This window comes from Thalassophryne amazonica, chromosome 4 (assembly GCF_902500255.1).
Source record: "Thalassophryne amazonica chromosome 4, fThaAma1.1, whole genome shotgun sequence".
NCBI lineage: Eukaryota > Metazoa > Chordata > Actinopteri > Batrachoidiformes > Batrachoididae > Thalassophryne > Thalassophryne amazonica.
The window spans coordinates 32,108,350-32,132,634 of record NC_047106.1 but is presented as its reverse complement, the minus strand read 5'-3'; the positions used below and the strand labels follow the sequence as shown (position 1 = coordinate 32,132,634).

Sequence of the window (24,285 nt, the reverse complement as noted above, 5' to 3'; positions counted from 1 at the left end):
GCAGTTTTTTTTTCTGATATCACGAGGAACTATCTGCAGAAAAAAAAGCTATTTTGAGCAAAATATTCTTGATTTGAACTTCTTTCAATCTAAAACTGAACAGAAGACATTAATTGCAAAAACACATTTACGTTTATTGTATTTTTCTTTGCTCAAACTAAAACACATAATATAAAATGACTAACTTCTATCTGAATGTCTGTTTTTATACATTGTCTACTTAGATTAAATCACATTTGAAGGATGAGTGGGCACCAAACAGTTAATTTAGTGCTCAACATAGGTTAAAATGTTCTTTTTTTTAACTCCTAAAAAGTGTACAAAGAACAGCAAACTCTCCTCACTGCTGATGAAGGATTGGCCCTAAATTCAAGTTATATAACATATGTTTTGGCTATGGTTAATCAATGAATATCAGGTAAGTTAAGTGTGTTTTTATGTTTTTACCTTTGAGTGAAATTGTCCTGGGCTGATTGTCACTAAACTTGATATGAGCATTACACATAGTGACTCTATTGATTTTGGGTCAAAAGGACAAAGGTCAAGGTCACTGGCACAGGTTTTACGCTGGATGCTGTTCTTGACAAAACTCCACATTGGAGCCCGGTCACACGGCACACAACAATAGCTGAATGAAGGAAAAAAAAGTTGCAAATTGTCGAGAAGAGGTAGACGAATGATCCTACATTTCTCCCATCACCGAAAAACCTGTGAATCAAGAGCGCATAAAGCGAACAAAATAAAACCGAAACTAACAAAAGAAAAACAAAGCGAATGCCAGCCCTGGCGTTTTAAACAAAATCAAAATGAAACATTCATGATGAGCGCACTGCCGTTTGTGGCTGGAACGTGCGTGTGCGAACAGTTGTTCCAGCCACAAATGGTAATGTTAATGGCACAAAATGTAAATGTCTCAAGATGCACCGAGCATCATTTTGACTCAAATCTTGACTAGAAATCATAATCAAACAATGAGACGCCCAAAACAATTCCACCTGTGTTCATCTTACATGTTCGGCCCAGTGCAGGTCCAATGATTTGTGATGTCTCCGTCAAGGCAAAAGTAAACGCCCTCTCCTGCTCTTGATGGGCTGCTGTTGTGAGATGTGGGTGGTTGTCACTGTGGGGAAGCATAAATCCGGAGAGCAGCAGCAGCAGGAAACGCCAGTTAACCACTGTCCCAAATTAGCCATTGAGTTGATTTGTGTTGGCAGTGCGTGACTTGAGTCACATGACACAGTGTAGGCAACATCCATTAGTCTCATTAGCTTAACGGATAACGTAGCACGTGACAGCTGACTGCTCCAAAGCTCTGGTGCTGCACCGCTTTCCTCACACAGCCAAGGAAAAACAATCCTCTGTTCGCCATGCACCTGCTGTCCCTGACCCTCCACCAGAGATTTTAGGGTTCTGTCGCTCCTCATTTGTCTGAGTGCAGCGTTGGCTAAAATCCAGCAAATGGTTACTGCCCCATTTTACAGTGCACATGTAAAAAGAAACCTGGAGTAGTAAATATGCAAGTGCTCATATTTCTCCCCAGTGACCTTTTTGTCTTTGTTTACATTTTTTTTTCCAATTCAGCACATGACAGTTTGTTTGTTTGATAGTGACAATTACCTGCTCCTCCTGTTTATCAAATCTAATCCTGTGAGACAGCTGCAGCGGCTAGACGTCACCATGTGCAGGGAGTCAGTCAGTCAGCCAATCATCTGAATTGTGTTTGAGATTGCTTAAATTGTCCTGGCACATTTGTCACCAAACGTGGTATATGGATTATACACAGTGACCCCAAGAAGCCTATAGATTTTGGGGTGAAAAGGTCAAAGGTCAGTGGAACGTACTTTAAAAAAATATATGTTACGAGTGCAGTAATTTATTTTTTCCTAATTGCCAGATTGTTACCAAATGTGTTTATGTGTTATGCGAAGTGACCTGAAAAATCCTTCTGCAGAAAAGAATCACTTGTCACTGGTAAACGTATTCATGTTTGCTCAGGGCGCCGTAGGTTAGTGCAGAGTATGTGCTTGTTTTTGTTTTTTTCCTTTTTTTTTTGGTTGTTGTTTTGTTTTTAGTTTGCACCAAGAATGTTGATTTTATGAAAAGGTCACAGTGTGAATAATGTGTGTGTATATTCATATCAAATGCGTGCATTTTTAACACATCTTGTTTCACCACATGGCCACGTTCAGTTGGATTATACTATACAGCTTTTAATGAGTGCTTTGTAATGTCAGTCTTCAGAGTAATTTGCCATTTTGTTGACTGTTATGCTGGTTTTTATTGTGGTTTTGTCCCATATTAATATCAGGTTCGGATGCTGCTCACCTGCAGACTGATGAGTGGTTGCAGCTGTGTGAATATGACGGGATAATGATGTGAGCATGTTTTCCTCAGAAACAGGATTGTTTATCCTGTCTCGACTCTGTTTATTTTATTGTTTTTAGGTGCCTAAAGTGACACACACAGAGTTTTGTCAGGGTCGCACCATGCGGTGGGCGCTGGCCTGGAGTTTCTATGATGATGTGGTTGTTCCGGTGAGTACGTGCAGATTCATTTCCTTTGTTGTTTTTGAACTACATTTAAAATGCTTTTTAGCAAAGTGCAAAACTAACTGCACTGTGTCAAAATGCAGTAATACTGGTAGATTTTTTTTTTTTTTTTTTTTTTTGGGCTTGTATTGCATTAGCTCCCAGGGTGGTGTAAGCAGTGCGTATGTGCTTGCCTCCCAAACAACATCCCCATTTGAAAGCCTACCATGCCCCCATTCTCTCTGTACATCTACAGGTCTGTCAAAAAAGAGCATTTGGCATAATAATCTCAACAAATCAACATGCAGATCCCGGCCAGCTCACCGTGGTGACCCCAAGCAAAAACATGAGCAGCCACAAAAGTGATTTTATTTTTTTTTTTAGCTCTGACCATCACAGCACAGGAGTTATCAAAATGGGCTTCGTCTGTGTCTGCGTTCATCTATCCGTGCATGCGTCCCTCTATCTGTCCGTGCTCTTTGCCATGTGATTATTTGAAAATAGATGATTGCAGACTCAAGATATGTGGGACACAAGTTCATCTCAGAACCATCTGGTGTGAGTTCGGTGGGCAGTGACCTCGATCTACTTTTTTTGTGTCAAGTCAGGGAAGCGTCTGAACACCTCTCCATCTGCAGTATCAATATGGTGAGAGCTTCTAGTTCCTTGAGACAGATCTTGAATCATGAAGCGTCTTGAATCATTTCTGTTTGTTGAGCTGAAGTTATAATTCCCCTTTTTATAGACTCAACGTATGTCTGAACAGTATAAGAGAATAACAATATAAGATGAAATCAAGTATATTTGATGATATGATATACTCCAGAATGATATCCTTAAAATGCACAAAGTAGAGAAATCTCCTGTTCAAAGCATCAAACTGATTTTTGCTGTTTATTAAAGGGGAAAAAACTTCAGTAAGTGTTAGTAAATGTCAGTAAGTGTTGGTGCTTGTTTGAAATTAATAATGGACAAGAGGATGTTTTAGTATGTTTACATAAGATTTTATCTCTACGCTGTAACTCAGCTGGAAGTCGAGAAACGATTGATAACATAGTATATCCACTCCTCCCTGAAAGGACTGTTTTGTGGTTATTCATTTTCATGAATCGCTTTCCAAAAAGCCCCGAAGTCACCTCCTCAGTAATGCACAACCTCTGTTGTGTTCTCCTTCATACTGTATCCTCCTTCCATCCAGCTGGTTCCGTTAGATGCACTTCTTCCAGCCCCCAAGGAAAGGTTTCCTGACTTTATCATGCTCTGCTGAAGCCAGGCAACAGTTGCAAGGGCAGACAAAACAATGACACAGTGCATGCTCACAATCCGACAAAATTGGACATAAAAGGAAGAGATAAAGAGCAAAATTGCAAAAAAGTAAAATGAATGGCAAAATGATGTAGAACAAAACACTGCAAAGAGTGATGCTTCACTGCAAGAAGCCAAACTAGACTGAGTTTGTGTCCCAAAATTAATGAGATCTTTTTAGTATAACAACCATAATTTCCAGAGACTTTTCCCAGAATTATTTGTTTACAGTAATCCTGCTAACCGGTAGAGTCACAAACAACCTTTTTGGCAGGTCTAACTCATGTTTTAGTCATAATCATAGTTTGTTTGGTCCACATCAGAGACTAAAATGTTGCAGTGCTGCACTGTTTCTTTGCTGTTTTCTGGCCAAAACGTATAAACAAAAGCCATGCGTGAACACATGGTCTCCTCACTGGTCAGAAGTGCCATGTTTATGCCCCGCTGGCCACAGGCCTGAAGGGGTATTATGTCATGGTGATTTCTGTCAGTCAGTCTGTCTTGTCTGTCTGTCCCAAAAGGATACAAGCGTTCTAAAATCAACTCCTCTCACATTTTTAAGAGGAATTTCGTGAAACTTGGTGCAAGTTCTTCTTATAGGTTGGTAATACACATATTGTTCGAGTAGGGGTCCATTTTGGTAGAGTTATCGCTCTTGAAACAAATCTAGACTCCGTCAGTTTCATGAGTGGGTGCCTGCATTTTGAAATCAACTCCTCTTCTCACATTTTTAGGATGAATTTCATGAAACTTGGTACAGGTGCTTGTTATAACTTGGTCATATGGATATTATCATATCATTCAAGTTGGGCCCATTTCACCAGAGTGATGGCCCTTGATTAACAAATCTAGACTCTGTCAGTTTCATGAGTGGTTGCCTGCTTTCTGAAATCACCTCTTCTCACATTTTTAGTAGCAATTTCAGGAAACTTGGTACAGTTCCTTGTTATAAGTTAGTCATATGGATATTATCATATCATTTGAGTTGGGCCCATTTTACCAAAGTGTTGGCCCCTTGACTAACAAATCTAGACTCCATCAGTTTCATGAGTGGATGCCTGCATTCTGAAATCAATTCTCACATTTTTAGGAGGAATTTCATGAAACTTGGTAGAAGTTCTTGCTATAGGTTGGTAAGGTAATACGCATATTGTAATATTCTACAAGATTGATACATTTTGTGAGCGTTGTGGCCCTTACTTAACAAACAGACGTTGCCAGTTTCATGAGTTGATGTTTGTATTCTGAAATCAACTGTTGTATACCTTGAAATGTTATCAGAATGTATCAAGCACTTGTATCAAAGCAGCATTTGCCAGCAGGGGATATTATGCTCTCAGAGCACTCTTGTTTTGTTTTGGAGTTTACATCACATAATAGCTGCAACTTCTAGGGTCTGTTAAGAAGAAATGCTAATATCAGAGGAACTAACAAACTTGACTGGCTTAGCAGTAACTCTGATATTAGCATTTCAATTTTTTCCCCTATTTCTTAGTATTTGTGGATTTTTACAAACTGTGCAGAGTTGTGTTTGTCTTTTCAAGTAGTACAAACTGTGTAATGTGCAGAATTCACATTTGATTTAGGTATTTGAACTGTTGGCTCCGTTTACGTTCTCACCACAAGTGAACTACATCATGGTTTGGCTTTGAACAGGCCGAGTCCCACCTTCTCAAATGGACCACGGTCCGTTTGTTTTTGGTCTGCAGCAGAGTTCAAATGTATGTTCATATCTCCCCAAAAGAACAAAACTACAGTATCTGTAAACAGACCGAAATGGACAAAACAATGATTGGTGCGAAAGTGAGGCAAGAATAATGTTGGAATGACGTGAACCTGAAAACAAACAAAAAGGTTAAAAAAAAAAAAAACTGTCATGAGGTGCAAAATTAGATGAATCAGTACAGACCCCTTTTCAGTTTCTGTTCTCTTGGATCCTTTTGGCCTTTTCAGCATAAATGCAGTAGAGCAGAAATATTGGCCTACATTGCTCATGTGACACCCCCACCCCACCCACCCCGCTTTTTCACTTTCACGCACACTGAGCATCACTTACACTTAGGAGCTGTTTGGCATCATCACCACCATTAAGCGTGTTTGTGTGTCTATGGGCTATATAACAGATGTTTCTGTATGTGTTGTTCTTTGCATGATTGGTTACCTAATTCTTCTGCGAAAGTGTGTTATTGCTAAACGTGTATGTTTACTCATTTATGTTATAGATTGAAGGACAGTATGTGTGACACGCAAACATCTGTGATACTCCTAACCCCATTACAAACACATGCTAACATTGCCAGTAATACCTTTACTTGTCCTTCTCTGTCTCCTCAGTTTTTCCTAGTAATAATAATAATAATAATGACAATAATAAAAACTTTATTAGCATTGTGCTTTCCAACACCTGCTACACGCTGCTTTGCATCATTAGTAAAACAAGGCAGTAGCACACAAGAAAAAAGCAAGTTACAGAAGATGACACATGCAGTATGCTGTGCAGTGGACGTACGGTGCAAAAGTATTCACAGCGCTTCACTCTTGCCACATTTTATGTTACAGCCTCATTCCAAATAGATGTTCAAAATTTTTCCTCAAAATTCTACACACAATACCCCATAATGCCAATGTGAAAAAGTTTTTATGAGATTTTTGCAAATTTATGAAAGCTAAAAAAAAATAAATCCCATGTACACAAGTATTCACAGCCTTTGCCATGAAACTCAAAATTGAGCTAAGGTGCATCCTGTTTCCACTGTTCATTCTTGAGATGTTTCTACAGCTTAATTGGAGTCCACCTGCAGTAAATTCAGTTGATTGGACATGATTTGGAAAGGCACACACCTGTCTACATATTAGGTCTCACAGTTGACAGTGCATGTCAGAGCACAAACCAAGGATGAAGTCAAAGGAATCGTCTGTAGACCTCCAAAACAGGATTGTCTCAAGGCACAAATCTGAGGAAGGGTACAGAAACATTTCTGCTGGTTTGAAGGCCCCATTGAGCACAGTCACCTCCATCATTTGTAAATGGAAGAAGTTTGGATCCACCAGGACTCTTCTTAGAGCTGGCCGCCCGTCTAAACTGAGCGGTCACGTGAGAAGGGCCTTAGTCAGGGAGGTGACCAAGAACCCGATGGCCACTTTGTCAGAGCTCCAGCATTCCTCTGTGGAGAGAGGAGAACCTTCCAGAAGGCCAATCATCTCTGCAGCAATCCACTAATCAGACCTGTATGGTAGAGTGGCCAGACAGAAGTCACTCCTTAGTAAAAGGCACATAGCAGCCCACCTGGAGTTTGCCAAAAGGCTCCCGAAAGACTCTCAGACCATGAGGAACAAAATTCTCTGGTCTGATGAGACAAAGATTAATTGCATGTCAGTGCATCCTTAAAATTGTGCTTCAAATGCATCATTTGGTAGCACATTTTCAAAACATTGTCCCAGGGGAGGCCCTCCTGACCCCCACCTCTGGGAGAGAATACCTCTCCCACACTCTCTGCAGCGTTGGCACTTGCACTCTGACAATTTCAGAGTTTTTGGACCTCACCCTACTTACATGTCTGTTCAAGCTGCATTTGATGGAACATGGGAACTCAGAATTTCCCGTTTACAACTAGTAAAAATAAAGCTAATAAAGCAATGTCAAAATTTTAATTTCCAGATGGACTTATTTTGGCCAGTATAAAGTAAATTGTTATCATGGTAATGCCTTGGTGACAAGGAAGCTTGTCTTTTGATCAACTCCAGACAGGATGAGTAAAATAAATTGTTGTAACTGTTGTGACCACTGACGCAGCAGACCTTTTCGTGGGGTATCATATCTGTCTAGCAGATATCCGGCAAAACTTTCCTGTGAAATATATCCGCATTTTATCCAGAGTTATTCCCAACAAAATCTCTGGTGGAATATATTTAATAATGTTGCTGTCTTTCTATGTCACCTTTTTTCAGTATTTCCGCAGCTCCATGAAACTAACAATAGTATATGGACCTTAGAGTTCCTGCACTTTGTCAAAGGGTATACTAGGAAACTGACTTTCCCAGTGTGTTGTGGCATGTTGCAATTTTTACCAGTGTGGTACAAAATATTTTTGTTGTTGTTGATAATAATAATCTATACTACAATAGCCAAGTGGCCTCTGTATGCATGTGTATGACTTCGATCACACAAAAACCGGGGACAGCTGACATGCCGTTTGGTATGCTTATGTGTTCTGGGTCAAGGATGAATGCTACAAAAACAGAAAGTTGATAGGACTAATATTTTTGGAGAAATCAGCAATTTTAGCTAAACAATCAACAATGGATGTTGTGCTGCAATGCGCCATGGGAGTTTGGGGTTTTAAATGTTATTGTGGTTCATGTTAGATTAACAGTGTTATTACATTCTGGAGTAATTACATTCTGTACTAACACACCATTCCAACAGGGGGCGGTGAATCATCTTTATATTAAAAGTGCGCGTGCGTGTGTGATTTTCTTTAGTAAGTTCAATGTAAGTACATAATATAATTGTAAATATGTTAAAAATACATGGATGACACAAGAAACTGAAAACACTTATTTCCCTTGTGGTCCATTTAAAAATCAAATGACAAAACAAATCAAATCAATTTTATTTATATAGCGCCAAATCACAACAAACAGTTGCCCCAAGGCGCTTTATACTGTGAGGCAAAGCCATACAATAATTACGGAAAAACCCCAACGGTCAAAACGACCCCCTGTGAGCAAGCACTTGGCAACAGTGGGAAGGACAAACTCTTTAACAGGAAGAAACCTCCAGCAGAACCATGCTCAGGGAGGGGCAGTCTTCTGCTGGGACTGGTTGGGGCAGAGGGAGAGAACCAGGAAAAAGACATGCTGTGGAGGGGAGCAGAGATCAATCACTAATGATTAAATGCAGAGTGGTGCATACAGAGCAAAAGAGAAAGAAACACTCAGTGCATCATGGGAACCCCCCACCAGTCTAAGTCTATAGCAGCATAACTAAGAGATGGTTCAGGGTCACCTGATCCAGCCCTAGCTATAAGCTTTAGCAAAAAGGAAAGTTTTAAGCCTAATCTTAAAAGTAGAGAGGGTGTCTGTCTCCCTGATCCGAATTGGGAGCTGGTTCCAGAGGAGAGGAGCCTGAAAGCTGAATGCTCTGCCTCCCATTCTACTCTTACAAACCCTAGGAACTACAAGTAAGCCTGCAGTCTGAGAGCGAAGTGCTCTATTGGGGTGATATGGTACTATGAGGTCCCTAAGATAAGATGGGACCTGATTATTCAAAACCTTATAAGTAAGAAGAAGAATTTTAAATTCTATTCTAGAATTAACAGGAAGCCAATGAAGAGAGGCCAATATGGGTGAGATATGCTCTCTCCTTCTAGTCCTTGTCAGTACTCTAGCTGCAGCATTTTGAATTAACTGAAGGCTTTTCAGGGAACTTTTAGGACAACCTGATAATAATGAATTACAGTAGTCCAGCCTAGAGGAAATAAATGCATGAATTAGTTTTTCAGCATCACTCTGAGACAAGACCTTTCTAATTTTAGAGATATTGCGCAAATGCAAAAAAGCAGTCCTACATATTTGTTTAATATGCGCTTTGAATGACATATCCTGATCAAAAATGACTCCAAGATTTCTCACAGTATTACTAGAGGTCAGGGTAATGCCATCCAGAGTAAGGATCTGGTTAGACACCATGTTTCTAAGATTTGTGGGGTCAAGTACAATAACTTCAGTTTTATCTGAGTTTAAAAAGCAGGAAATTAGAGGTCATCCATGTCTTTATGTCTGTAAGACAATCCTGCAGTTTAGCTAATTGGTGTGTGTCCTCTGGCTTCATGGATAGATAAAGCGGGGTATCATCTGCGTAACAATGAAAATTTGAGCAATGCTGTCTAATAATACTGCCTAAGGGAAGCATGTATAAAGTGAATAAAATTGGTCCTAGCACAGAACCTTATGGAACTCCATAATTAACCTTAGTCTGTGAAGAAGATTCCCCATTTACATGAACAAATTGTAATCTGTTAGATAAATATGATTCAAACCACCGCAGCGCAGTGCATGCTCTAATCTCTGTAATAAAATTTTATGGTCAACAGTATCAAAAGCAGCACTGAGGTCTAACAGAACAAGCACAGAGATGAGTCCACTGTCTGAGGCCATAAGAAGATCATTTGTAACCTTCACTAATGCTGTTTCTGTACTATGATGAATTCTAAACCCTGACTGAAACTCTTCAAATACACCATTCCTCTGCAGATGATCAGTTTAGCTGTTTTACAACTACCCTTTCAAGAATTTTTGAGAGAAAAGGAAGGTTGGAGATTGGCCTATAATTAGCTAAGATAGCTGGGTCAAGTGATGGCTTTTTAAGTAATGGTTTAATTACTGCCACCTTAAAAGCCTGTGGTACATAGCCAACTAATAAAGATAGATTGATCATATTTAAGATCGAAGCATTAATTATGGAAGGGCTTCCTTGAGCAGCCTGGTAGGAATGGGGTCTAATAGACATGTTGATGGTTTGGAGGAAGTAACTAATGAAAATAACTCAGACAGAACAATCGGAGAGAAAGAGTCTAACCAAATACCGGCATCACTGAAAGCAGCCAAAGAGAACGATATGTCTTTGGGATGGTTATGAGTAATTTTTTCTCTAATAGTTAAAATTTTATTAGCAAAGAAAGTCATGAAGTCATTACTAGTTAAAGTTAAAGGAATACTCCGGCTCAATAGAGCTCTGACTCTTTGTCAGCCTGGCTACAGTGCTGAAAAGAAACCTGGGGTTGTTCTTATTTTCTTCAATTAGTGATGAGTAGTAAGATGTCCTAGCTTTACGGAGGGCTTTTTTATAGAGCAACAGACTCTTTTTCCAGGCTAAGTGAAGATCTAAATTAGTGAGACGCCATTTCCTCTCCAACGTATGGGTTATCTGCTTTAAGCTGCGAGTTTGTGAGTTATACCACGGAGTCAGGCACTACTGATTTAAGGCTCTCTTTTTCAGAGGAGCTACAGCATCCAAAGTTGTCCTCAATGAGGATATAAAACTATTGACGAGATAATCTATCTCACTCACAGAGTTTAGGTAGCTACTCTGCCCTGTGTTGGTATATGGCATTGGAGAACATAAAGAAGGAATCATATCCGTAAACCTAGTTACAGCGCTTTCTGAAAGACTTCTACTGTAATGTAACTTATTCCCCAATGCTGGGTAGTCCATCAGAGTAAATGTAAATGTTAAGAAATGATCAGACAGAAGGGGGTTTTCAGGGAATACTGTTAAGTCTTCAATTTCCATACCATAAGTCAGAACAAGATCTAAGGTATGATTAAAGTGGTGGGTGGGTGGACTCATTTACATTTTGAGCAAAGCCAATCGAGTCTAACAATAGATTAAATGCAGTGTTGAGGCTGTCATTCTCAGCATCTGTGTGGATGTTAAAATCGCCCACTATAATTATCTTATCTGAGCTAAGCACTAAGTCAGACAAAAAGGTCCGAAAATTCACAGAGAAACTCACAGTAACGACCAGGTGGACGATAGATAACAAATAAAACTGTTTTTTGGGACTTCCAATTTGGATGGACAAGACTAAGAGTCGAGCTTTCAAATGAATTAAAGCTCTGTCTGGGTTTTTGATTAATTAATAAGCTGGAATGGAAGATTGCTGCTAATCCTCCGCCTCGGCCCGTGCTACGAGCATTCTGGCAGTTAGTGTGACTCGGGGGTGTTCACTCATTTAAACTAACATATTCATCCTGCTGTAACCAGGTTTCTGTAAGGCAGAATAAATCAATATGTTGATCAATTATTATATCATTTACTAACAGGGACTTAGAAGAGAGAGATCTAATGTTTAATAGACCACATTTAACTGTTTTAGTCTGTGTGCAGTTGAAGGTGCTATATTATTTTTTCTTTTTGAATTTTTATGCTTAAATAGATTTTTGCTGGTTATTGGTGGTCTGGGAGTAGGCACAGTCCTACGGGGATGGGGTAATGAGGGGATGGCAGGGGGGAGAGAAGCTGCAGAGAGGTGTGTAAGACTACAACTCTGCTTCCTGGTCCCAACCCTGGATAGTCACGGTTTGGAGGATTTAAGAAAATTGGCCAGATTTCTAGAAATGAGAGCTGCTCCATCCAAAGTGGGATGGATGCCGTCTCTCCTAACAAGACCAGGTTTCCCCAGACGCTTTGACAATTATCTATGAAGCCCACCATCATTTTTTGGACACCACTCAGACAGCCAGCAATTCAGGGAGAACATGCGGATAAACATGTCACTCCCGCTCCGATTGGGGAGGGGCCCAGAGAAAACTACAGAGTCCAACATTGTAAAAATAAAAAACACAAGTAAAAATAAAATTATGATAATAATAATAATAATAATAGTGTGTATATGATAACAAGAACCTAAACAATTTATAATACATCAAGACAGTAAATTAACATAAAAAATTACGTAATTAACAGGAGAAAAAGGGTTGAGTTCTTCTAAAAAAACTGTTGAGTTCTAACGTTCTAAAAACATTCTGGACTCACCCACCATTCCAACTCCTTATAGACACTTTGCACAATTTATTACCACCTTTGAAAAAATGTCAGCCACCTATTTTATAAACACTACCCAATCTACAGTCCCTAGATCCCCAAGGGCAACATGCAGTAATAATAATGATGATATTTTTTTTTTTCAGGAAAAGTGAATTTTCATCATATTGCTGATATAAGATTATAAATCCTTTATTTGAATCTTACAGAACACTTATATTGTCAAAGAAAATTACTTCAACTGAAATTCCAAAAAAAAAAAAAAAAACATTACAGTTTTAAGATCTAGATAATCACCAAAATGCTAATTAGGTTTCCTTCCCTAATTGTTCATTGGTTATTGAGTAATCCTGCTAAAATTCAAGCACCAAAGCAATAAAACAATCTCCTTGGCAGATTTAAATGAATTTGTTATACTCTCTGGCTTCACACTGTAAACTTCTGGGCTGAAAGTAATCACTGTTAAATGAACAAAGAATGTAGTCAACATTTTGTTCATTTTAAAGGTGCAACGACACAAGGTGTTTGTATTATTTCCATGGTGTCCCTTTAGTATCAGGAGCAAACGATGCTGAGTATGAATCATAAGGGGAGACAGATGGACTCGAAGGAATGAAAAATAGTGCAGGAGTCAGACAAAGGAAAAAAAATAGTAAATACTGTACAGACAAAAGGAGCGGATGAAGACACTGGGGGTGAGATTATGGCAGACAGTGTAAACTACTTAGGTTTATTTGAGCCCTGGGGGCTTTTTGTTGCTGCTGCTTATACGGGTTTATGACGAGAGGCGTGTGAAGAAAGGTTTTGGGTTCAAGGAAGGCGCTGCAGGTTCATGCATGGTTTTAGGTCTCGAATTGAGGAAGAGGGGTGTGATCAGGCTGTCTGCCGATGATTACCTGAAGGTAGAACGGGCAGAATTCATGTTTGTGCAAATGCATGCAAAGCTTACAGACAGATGACCGAATGATCTCTGAGAACAGCTTGTGTTGGCTTCAGATGCTCAGAGTGTCCCTGCTTTTACATTCGCCCAGGCTTTTCTACATGTTGTGTTGGTGTGCACGCCCACATGCACGGCACAGGGAACACACGTTGAGGTGAGAGCGGGTACGAGGGATAAATAATGGAGGTTGGATGCAGCAGTGGTGGCAGAGGAGGATGTGCTTAAATGGAGAGGCGTGTATTTAAATCTGTAGGTGTGTGAGGTGTGAGTTGTGTGTCCTTTGTCTGGGAATCTGTTTGGTGTGTCTGTGCATGTTGGATATTTATGTGCATGCACCAACATATTAGTTCCGGAATCTGTGTCACGATGCTCTGTACAAACAGATTGGTTTACTTTGGTGGATTTTATTGATTTCTTTCCTTGTAAACGGAGCTGACGGGTGTGCAGAGTGCAGGAAAAACTGCAAGAGGCAACGAACAAAAGAAACTCCTTTAACAGGCAACCACATACGGCTGGTTATTAAAGGACAAATTCACTTGTTCACAACCTCAGAGATATTAAAACATTGTTCGCAATCAGGGCTCTGCTCACCTTTGATCATTGTGCTGTATGACAGAGATACTGTTTTTGTTGTTTTTTTATTATTTGAAAGAAAAGATCTGGATACTACATTTTATTTCATCAGTGGGGCACAATTTTAAAATAGATGTTTACATTATTTGTTAGAGTGAGTTAGGTTGTGTTTTTTTTTTTTTTTTATCTCTGGTAAGGCTGAACTATGAGCTCATGGATTGAAACTATAATAATACTTTCTTTTACCTATTTTTGCTCGGAGTTGCCACAGTGGTTCCGAAAATGATCTGCAAGTTGATTTGGTGCAAGTTTATTTCTAAATATGCTTGAATGGGGATCTTAATGTAAAATAGGAAAAGTCATTCTGAGTGCAGTTTTACAGTTGTATGATACAGACCTGCAGCACCCCCCCAAAAGGCTTTGACTGTGCACGTGTCGTGGGGCGCGTGCATTTGCTGTTTGTCAACAAGCTTGGTTGCGTGACCTTTGTCACCATTATAGCGTGATAATACTGAGGATGAGACATAAAGAAGGTGGCACTTATGTGGTTTGAGCTCCCTCTGGTGGTGGTGCTGATTTGATTCTGACTCATGTTCTGTTTAAAAAATACATTTTTCTTTCTTTGAGAACACTAAGAAAAGTTGATTGACATTTGTTCAGTTTTCTATTAAACACCCCCCCCCCAACAGTCTGTCAGTTCAGGGTATTACGTTGAAGTTATTGGACGATCTCTGGACACATAATCCTCCATTCAGATTTTGAGTTGATAATTGAAATAATGCATTAACCTCATCTGGCCATATTGTCAATTTTTCTGTTTTTGTCTCATTTTAGGTTCCAGAGATTGCTTGTCAGATGATAGTTAAGTATTTATTATTCACTAGGACTGATATCGATTTGAGAATAATTTAATAAAAGTGTGGGAATTGATATACTCATGCAGATGGTCTCTGCTTTTGCATGACATAAATGTCCCCTGGTGGTGGTTGCATGAATTAATGTACATCATAAAGGTATCTCCCCCATCTTCCAAATGATATATTTAAAAGAGAAATTTAAGGGTGAAGTTCAGTAAACGTATACGTTACATACAGTTGAGGAAAATAAGTATTTGAACACCCTGCGCTTTGCAAGTTCTCCCACTTAGAAATCATGGAGGGGTCTGAAATTTCATCTTAGGTGCATGTCCACTGTGAGAGACATAATCTAAAAAACAAAAAAAAAATCCGGAAATCACAATGTATAATTTTTTAATAATTTATTTGCATGTTACTGCTGCAAATAAGTATTTGATCCCCTACCAACCAGCAAGAATTCTGGCTCACACAGACCTGTTAATTTTTCCTTTAAGAAGCCCTCTTATTCTGCACTCTTTACCTGTATTAATTGCACCTGTTTGAACTTGTTACCTGTATAAAAGACACCTGTTCACACACTCAATCAATCAAACTCCAACCTGTCCACCATAGCCAAGACCAAAGAGCTGTGTAAGGACACCAGGGACAAAACTGTAGACCTGCACAAGGCTGGGATGGACTACAGGACAACAGGCAAGCAGCTTGGTAGAAGACAACAACTGTTATGATTATTTATTAGAAAGTGGAAGAAACAAGATGACTGTCAATCTCCCTCGGTCTGGGATTCCATTGTGGGGTAAGGATGATTCTGAAAGCTCAGAACTACACAGGAGGACCTGGTCAATGACCTGAAGAGAGCTGGGACCACAGTCACAAAGATTACATTAGTAACACATGATGCTGTCACGGTTTAAAATCCTGCAGGGCAACAAGGTCCCCCTGCTCAAGCCAGCACATGTCCAGGCCTGTTTGAAGTTCACCACTGACCATCTGGATGATCCAGAGGAGGCATAGGAGAAGGTCATGTGGTCAGATGAGACCAGAATAGAGCTTTTTGGAATCAACTCCACTTACCATGTTTAGAGGATGAGAACAACCCCAAGAAAACCATCCCAACTGTGAAGCATGGGGGTGGAAACCTCATACTCTGGGGGTGCTCTTCTGCAAAGGGGACAGGACGACTGCACCGTATTGAAGGGAGGATGGGGTCATGTATTGTGAGATTTTGGCAAACAACCTCCTTCCCTCGTAAAGCATTGAAGATGGGTGTGGGGGGGTCTTCCAGCATGACAATGACCCAAACACACAGCCAGGGCAACTAAGGAGGGGCTCCATAAGAAACATTTCAAGGTCTGGAGTGGCCTGGCCAGTCTCCAGACCTGAACGCATAGAAAATCTTTGAAGGGAGCTGAAACTCCAAACCTGAAAGATTTGGAGAAGATCTGTATGGAGGAGTGGACCAAAATCCCTGTTGCAGTGTGTGCAAATGTGGTGAAAAACTACAGGAAATGTTTGACCTCTGTAATTGCAGACAAAGGCTACTGTACCAAATATTAACATTGATTTTCACAGGTGTTCAAATACTTCCCTCCATGATGGTACCCCTCCATGATTTCTAAGGGGAGAACTTGCAAAAACGCAGGGTGTTCAAATACTTATTTTCCTCACTGTACCTGTAAAGTATGTGTGGTATAATTCACAGTGCTTCAATTTTTCCACAGTTTGTTACAGCCTTATTCAAAAATGGATGAAAGAAAAACATTTCCTCAAAATTCTACACACACTGCACCATAATGACATTGTGAAAAAAGGGTTTTTGTTTGTTTGTTTGTTTGTTTTTAGATTTTTGCAGATTTCTTAAAAATAAAAAACTAAGAAATCACACGTACGTAAGTATTCACAGCCTTTGCCATGAAGCTCAAAATTGAGCTCAGGTGCATCCTGTTTCCACTGATCATCCTTGAAATGTTTCTACAGCTTAATTGGAGCCCACCTGGGGTAAATCCAGTTGATTGGACATGATTTGGAAAGAAACACATATACGGGATAATGTCCCACAGTTGACACTGCATGTCAGAGCGCAAACCAAGCATGAAGTCAAAGGAATTGTCTGTAGACCTCTGAGACAGGATTGTCTCAAGGCACAAATGTGGGTACAGAAACATTTCTGCTGCTTTGAAGATCCCAGTGAGCACAGTGACCTCCTCCATCCATAACTGAAAGAAGTTCAGATCCACCAGGACTCTTCCTAGAGCTGGCCGCCTGTCTAAACTGAACGATTGGAGGAGAAGGGCCTTAGTCGGGGAGTTGACCGAGAACCTGATGGTCACTCTGTCAGAGCTCCAGTATTCCATTGTGGAGAGAGGAGAACCTTCCAGAAGAACAACCATCTGTGCAGCAATCTACTAATCAGGCGTGTATGGTAAAGTGGCCATGTGCCTTAGTAAAAGGCACATGGCAGCCTGGCTGGAGTTTGCCTAAAGGCACCTGAAAGGCCATCAGACCATGAGAAACAAATTCTCTGGTCTGATGAGACAAAGATTGAAACTCGTTGGCATGAATGGCATCACGTTTGGAGAAACAGGCACAATCTCTACAGTGAAGCATGGTGGTGGCAGCATCACACTGTGGGGATGTTTTTCAGTGCCAGGAACTGGGAGACTAGTCAAGATTGAGGGAAAGTTGAATGCAGCAACATACAGAGACATCCTGGATGAAACTTGCTCCAGAGCGCCCTTGACCTCAGTCTGGGAGGACAGTTCATCTTTCAGCAGGACAATGACCATAAGCACACAGCCAAGATATCAAAGGAGTGGCTTCAGGACAACTCTGTGAATGTCCTTGAGTGGCCCAGCCAGAACACAGAGCTGAATCAAGAGTAATGGGCAAATCCACCCAGAGATAGGTGCACCAAGGTTGGTGGCATCATATTCAGGAAGACTTGAGGCTGTAATTGCTGCCAAAGGTGCATCAAACAAAGTATGAGTGAAGGCTGTGAATACTTATGTGAATGTGATTTCTTAGTTTTTTATTTTTTAATAAGTTTACAAAATGATCATTATGGGGGTGTTGTGAGTAGAATTTAGAGGGGGAAAAATATTACTAGATTTGGAATAAGGCTGTAACATAAAATGTGGAAAAAGTGAAGCACTGTGAATATTTTCTGGATGCACTGTATTTTCAGTGTTTTATTGATATTCTCTCTGCAGAGGAAGTGGCTTGGTGGGTTAGGAGTTGGACAACCAGTATATAGCCTGGGGTTTGATTGCAGTTGTGTGCTTCAGGTTACCTGTGTCCTTGCACAGAATACAGCATTTGTAGCATCCTGGTCCACCCAGCAGTAAATGGGTACCAGCCTTGGCTGCAGTCGTAGCCTGTGATGGATTGGTGTCCTGTCGCAGGGAGTTGTAGACTGTCATTGCTTCACACCACAGTATCTGGGACCTAATCACCTGCTCAGTGGCTTGTCTATAATGTATTGTTCTTCTACTTTTATCTAAACCATAAAGAAAATAAAAATGTGGTGCTTGTTCACCGGCTTTGACAACTCTAACCATAAACAGTAATTGCTTACACTGAATAAGACTTTTGTAATTGGCCCCTTGGATACATAAGACTTCTAATAGGATTTTATCTTAATCTCCAACTTCTTGCCCTCACCAGGGGGTAAACTCCAGGAACTCACGGCGGCCTCCTCCCAGTTCAGTTAACACAGGCGGGGGTGACAGAAATCATGGCTGAAGGTGGAGAACTGGAGTTCGTAAAGAGGATCATTCATGACAGCCTGCAGCTCAAGAAACGCTTGCGGTGAGAAGCACTGATTGTCTTGAACCTGCAAAATTCACGTCAGAGAAAAACGTTTCTGATGCATGTAAAAATTAAACTTGTCTAAAACATGTGAACCTGTAATCTGGTCCTGAAAATCACAATGGTAAGTGGACTGCATTTATATAATGCTTTATATCAGACGCTCAAAGCACTTTACAATGATGCCTCACATTCAATAGGTGCAGTCACACACCGATGTCAGGGTGCTGCCGTGCACGGCGTGCACTACAACACCGGGAGCAACTTGGGGACTAAGGACCTTCCCCAAGGGTCTGTAGTGATTGTCTGGCCAGACTGGGGTTTGAACTGAGGATCTGCTAGTCTGACGCCCACTGCTTAACCACTAGACCATCACCTCCCCATGATGTGGTGCTTGTTCACTGGCTATAGGCAACCACTAGACCACTCGACAAGTACAATAATAGACAGAAATTTAAAGCATTAAGAGATTAGCTCTGTATTTTCAGACAGATGTGTAGCATCAATGCAGTTTTGTACTTTTTGGAGAAGCTTAAGTGGTTTTAAATGGTTGTGAGAGCAACAGTAATGACGAGAAACCCAGAGGTGAAGTGGCCAGATGGCATGCTGCACATTGATGGAGTCATCACCCACAGTTGTTTTAATGATTCTGGCACACATTCAGCCGATGTTGCATCCGGAAAACCACAGGGAACAGCTGTGTTTTTGGGGGAGGGGGGGGTGGGAATATCCAGTGCTCGTCACTTCACCCTCCCCCCTTACCCGGGCTGTCACCAGGGCAGCAGAGTGAGGCACAAAATCGAGGGAGCAACAGAGGCGTGCTATTAAACCTGATTAAACATGCCACACCTGCTTACCCCCTCTTGGGAATGCAGGGCGTGCACGGTGCGTGCGCTATGCATGGCACCGTGTGCCTGCATGTGTTCCCAGTGAAAGACCAGCCACCAAAAGAGGGACTGCATTCGTCTTTGATGTTATTAATACATGATTACTCTTGTGTTATTTTGTGTTGGTCTTGTCAGTTTGTCTGTTTTGGGTTTGGACCAAGCCAGCTGGAGCTGGCTGTCACTCTCAAAAGCATGCTGGGACAGCAGAAGTGCCAGGTGTCCATGGAACTCTACTAGCTTTTCTGATTGGCCCCTTGGAGACACCCCGCCACCCCATCGTGCTCTGTCTTACGATAGCACTTAAGTGTAATTAGTGTTGGATGGGGTGAGACACCAAGAGTCGCAGTATAACTCTCACATACGCACATCTGAATGATCAAATCCACAGTTAAATTTAGGTAATACACCCTCTTTGTCATGCCATTGATATGAAAATCACCATCTCCATGAACAAGATTGTAATCATATCCCTGTGTAGGAATATAATAGGAGAGGTATGTGCAGGTGCGTGCCTGTGAGGTGTTTAAAATACAAATTTATGCAAAGCCACATGTTGACTGTGGTTGAATGTGGAATGTACACTGGGGCTGCACCCATCTAAGGCTGCATTCGCCAGTCGTGTTTTATGTCATACTATACGTGACGAGGCTATTTCATTTCGAAGACTCATTGGAATTCACAGATGTGTGCAGCTCTTTTTCTCCCGAAAACGAATGATATAAGAGGTGTATCCTTCGAAGCCCAAACGATCCCATGAGTCATTGTGTTATTTATTTTTTCTTTGCTTTTTTAAAATGTTATCTATTTATTGTTCCAAGACAAAACCGCTTGTGAATAAAAAAATAAATAAACCAAAGAACAATGTCAGGTTCCATAACATTTACAAGTAAAGTATAAATAAGTACTGAAAAATGATTACTAAACTACAGGTTATGTTACGCCCACTGCAGCTGTCAAGGTTACCAGGTAACAGATGGTGTAGGGGAGGGAAAAGGTAATGAAGCAATAGCAAAATGCTCCTTATGCTTACACCATCTCAGAACAGTTGGTTCGGCCTCCGCTGTCTTTGAATGCCAGATCTTCGTAAGACACAGCTTCAGAAGGATGAAGCCCCTGAACTGGGACACAGTCACTTTGTGAATGTTTCAGTGTGTGAGTTGAGGCTGACATGTTGTTACTCCCTATGAGCACTTCACCCAGACAACTTCTTTTGCTCGTTACCAGTATTAGTCATAATTTCAAACTTATTAAAAATGTAGTTTACGAGGGCTGTCAATAAAGTAACGGTCCTTTTTATTTTTTTCAAAAACTATATGGATTTCATTCATATGTTTTTACGTCAGACATGCTTGAACCCTCGTGCGCATGCGTGAGTTTTTCCACGCCTGTCGGTGACGTCATTCGCCTGTGAGCACTCCTTGTGGGAGGAGTCGTCCAGCCCCTCGTCGGAATTCCTTTGTCTGAGAAGTTGCTGAGAGACTGGCGCGTTGTTTGATCAAAATTTTTTCTAAACCTGTGAGACACATCGAAGTGGACACGGTTCGAAAAATTAAGCTGGTTGTCAGTGAAAATTTTAACGGCTGATGAGAGATTTTGAGGTGATTCTGTCGCTTTAAGGACTTTTCACAGTGCGAGACGTCGTGCAGCGCTCTCAGGCGGCGTCATCAGCCTGTTCAAGCTGAAAACCTCCACATTTCAGGCTCCATTGATCCAGGACGTCGTGAGAGAACAGAGAAGTTTCAGAAGAAGTCGGTTTCAGCATTTTATCCGGATATTCCACTGTTAAAGGAGATTTTTTTAATGAAAGATGTGCGGACGGGTCCGCGCGTCGGGACGCAGCCGCCGCAGCGCTCCGCCACAGGAAAAACACCTCTGTTGAAAGCCTTAAGGACAAGTTGGAACATGTCCTGCCTGTTAAACAATTTCTCATATACTCACTCCACTGAAAGCCATCAAAAGCCGCCTGGATTTTACAAATGGTTATCAACACGGAGGTGTTTTTCCTGTGCCGCTGCACCGCGTCGGCTGCGTCCCGACGCGCGGATCCGTCCGCACGCCTTTCATTAAAAAAATCTCCTTTAACAGTGGAATATCCGGATAAAATGCTGAAACCGACTTCTTCTGAAACTTCTCTGTTCTCTCACGACGTCCTGGATCAATAGAGCCTGAAATGTGGAGGTTTTCAGCTTGAACAGGCTGATGACGCCGCCTGAGAGCGCTGCGCGACGTCTCGCACCGTGAAAAGTCCTTAAAGCGACAGAATCACCTCAAAATCTCTCATCAGCCGTTAAAATTTTCACTGAAAACCAGCTTAATTTTTCGAACCGTGTCCACTTCGATGTGTCTCACAGGTTTAGAAAAAATTTTGATCAAACAACGCGCCAGTCTCTCAGCAACTTCTCAGACAAAGGAATTCCGACGAGGGGCTGGATGACTCCTCCCACAAGGAGTGCTCACAGGCGAATGACGTCACCGACAGGCATGGAAAAACTCACGCATGCGCACGAGGGTTCAAGCATGTCTGACGTAAAAACATATGAATGAAATCCATTTAGTTTTTGAAAAAAATAAAAAGGACCGTTACTTTATTGACAGCCCTCGTATATTTCTCGCCTAGCTACAATTAAAGATGTTAACTGTGAGTGTGATTAGAAATTTATTTGAAATGTTACTTTTATACGGATGGACATGTTGTTTTTTCATGTTATGGCCATTAAATGAAGATTGGACAGTGAACTCCTGAGAGCTGAAAGGCTATTTCTTAGAGAATGACCCCTGGTGTTCTCATCTTTCTTTCTTTCTTTTTCACCGACTGGAGTTCACTGCTTATCGATCAAGAACAGTTTCATCTCTTTATTTCACAGCAGAGGTTATTGATCAAGACCCTGGCATGGCGCAGCTTCAAAAATAGCTTTTCCTCCAGTGTGGATAGTCCAGACATGAATGTTTTTTGTTTTTTTTTTTCTACTGTGTCTTTGAAATGTCCCAAAACAAACCTCTTGTTTGTTTGATCCCTGCTTATGATGTGTACTTGTTCTTTGTGCAGGTGGTACAGTTGCATGTTGGGTAAGAAATGCAGCTTGGCACCTTTGAAGGAGGAGCTGAGAAAACAAGGGGTGAGTAAGAACTGATTCAAAGGTGTGAAACACCCCCCCACCCCCACCCCATGATTTTTCATGGGTCAGTATCTCTTTGTGCTTTGCTTTTTGCCTCCAGCTGCTCATGAGCCTGAAATGGTCTACAGTGTGATCACATCTGGTCAGCTTCAAAGTAAACCTTTGAAGTATGTAGCAGCTGGCAGTTTTTTTTTCTGATATCACGAGGAACTATCTGCAGAAAAAAAAGCTATTTTGAGCAAAATATTCTTGATTTGAACTTCTTTCAATCTAAAACTGAACAGAAGACATTAATTGCAAAAACACATTTACGTTTATTGTATTTTTCTTTGCTCAAACTAAAACACATAATATAAAATGACTAACTTCTATCTGAATGTCTGTTTTTATACATTGTCTACTTAGATTAAATCACATTTGAAGGATGAGTGGGCACCAAACAGTTAATTTAGTGCTCAACATAGGTTAAAATGTTCTTTTTTTTAACTCCTAAAAAGTGTACAAAGAACAGCAAACTCTCCTCACTGCTGATGAAGGATTGGCCCTAAATTCAAGTTATATACAATTTTTGGGCTATGGTTAATCAATGAATATCAGGTAAGTTAAGTGTGTTTTTATGTTTTTACCTTTGAGGTGAAATTGTCCTGGGCTGATTGTCACTAAACTTGATATGACATTACACATAGTGACTCATTGATTTGGGTCAAAAGGACAAAGGCAATGTCACTGGCACAGGTTTTAACGCTGGATGCTGTTCTTGACAAAACTCCACATTGGAGCCCGGTCACACGGCACACAACAATAGCTGAAGATGAAGGAAAAAAAGTTGCAAATTGTCGAGAAGAGGTAGACGAAATGATCCTACAGTTTCTCCCATCACCGAAAAAACCTGTGAATCAAGAGCGCATAAAGCGAACAAAATAAAACCGAAACTAACAAAAGAAAAACAAAGCGAATGCCAGCCCTGGCGTTTTAAACAAAAATCAAATGAAACATTCATGATGAGCGCACTGCCGTTTGTGGCTGGAACGTGCGTGTGCGAACAGTTGTTCCAGCCACAAATGGTAATGTTAATGGCACAAAATGTAAATGTCTCAAGATGCACCGAGCATCATTTTGACTCAAATCTTGACTAGAAATCATAATCAAGACAATGAGACGCCCAAAACAATTCCACCTGTGTTCATCTTACTGTTCGGCCCAGTGCAGTCCAATGATTTGTGATTGTCCTCCGTCAAGGCAAAAGTAAACGCCCTCATCCTGCTCTTGATGGGCTCTGTTGTGAGATGTGGGTGGTTGTCACTGGGTGGGGAAGCATAAATCCGGAGAGCAGCAGCAGCAGCAGGAAACGCCAGTTAACCACTGTCCCAAAATTATCCATTGAGTTGATTTTGTTGGCAGTGCGTGACTTGAGTCACATGACACAGTGTAGGCAACATCCATTAGTCTCATTAGCTTAACGGATACGTAGCACGTGACAGCTGACTGCTCCAAAGCTCTGGTGCTGCACCGCTTTCCTCCCACACAGCCAAGGAAAACAATCTCTGTTCGCCATGCACCTGCTGTCCCTGACCCTCCACCAGAGATTTTAGGGTTCTGTCGCTCCTCATTTGTCTGAGTGCAGCGTTGGCTAAAATCCAGCAAATGGTTACTGCCAGCCATTTTAACAGTGCCATGTAAAAAGAAACCTGGAGTAGTAAATATGCAAGTGCTCATATTTCTCC

The 24,285-nt window shown here is 41.0% G+C and overlaps 1 protein-coding gene and 1 long non-coding RNA gene across 2 annotated transcripts in view; both read left to right on the top strand.

Annotated features, from left to right (window-relative positions):
• The window catches only part of mettl16 (methyltransferase like 16), an 85,516-nt gene that overhangs the window by 44,181 nt on the left and 17,050 nt on the right, over positions 1–24,285 (top strand). Inside the window, exon 8 of the mRNA XM_034169346.1 lies at positions 2,445–2,534. Within this exon, the coding sequence (XP_034025237.1) occupies positions 2,445–2,534 (90 nt within the window). The remainder of the gene's footprint in view (positions 1–2,444; positions 2,535–24,285) is intronic.
• Positions 18,470–22,812, top strand: LOC117509604. The gene is made up of 3 exons (XR_004560445.1): positions 18,470–18,558; positions 22,492–22,561; positions 22,662–22,812. It is a non-coding gene; the product is annotated as an uncharacterized LOC117509604 (long non-coding RNA).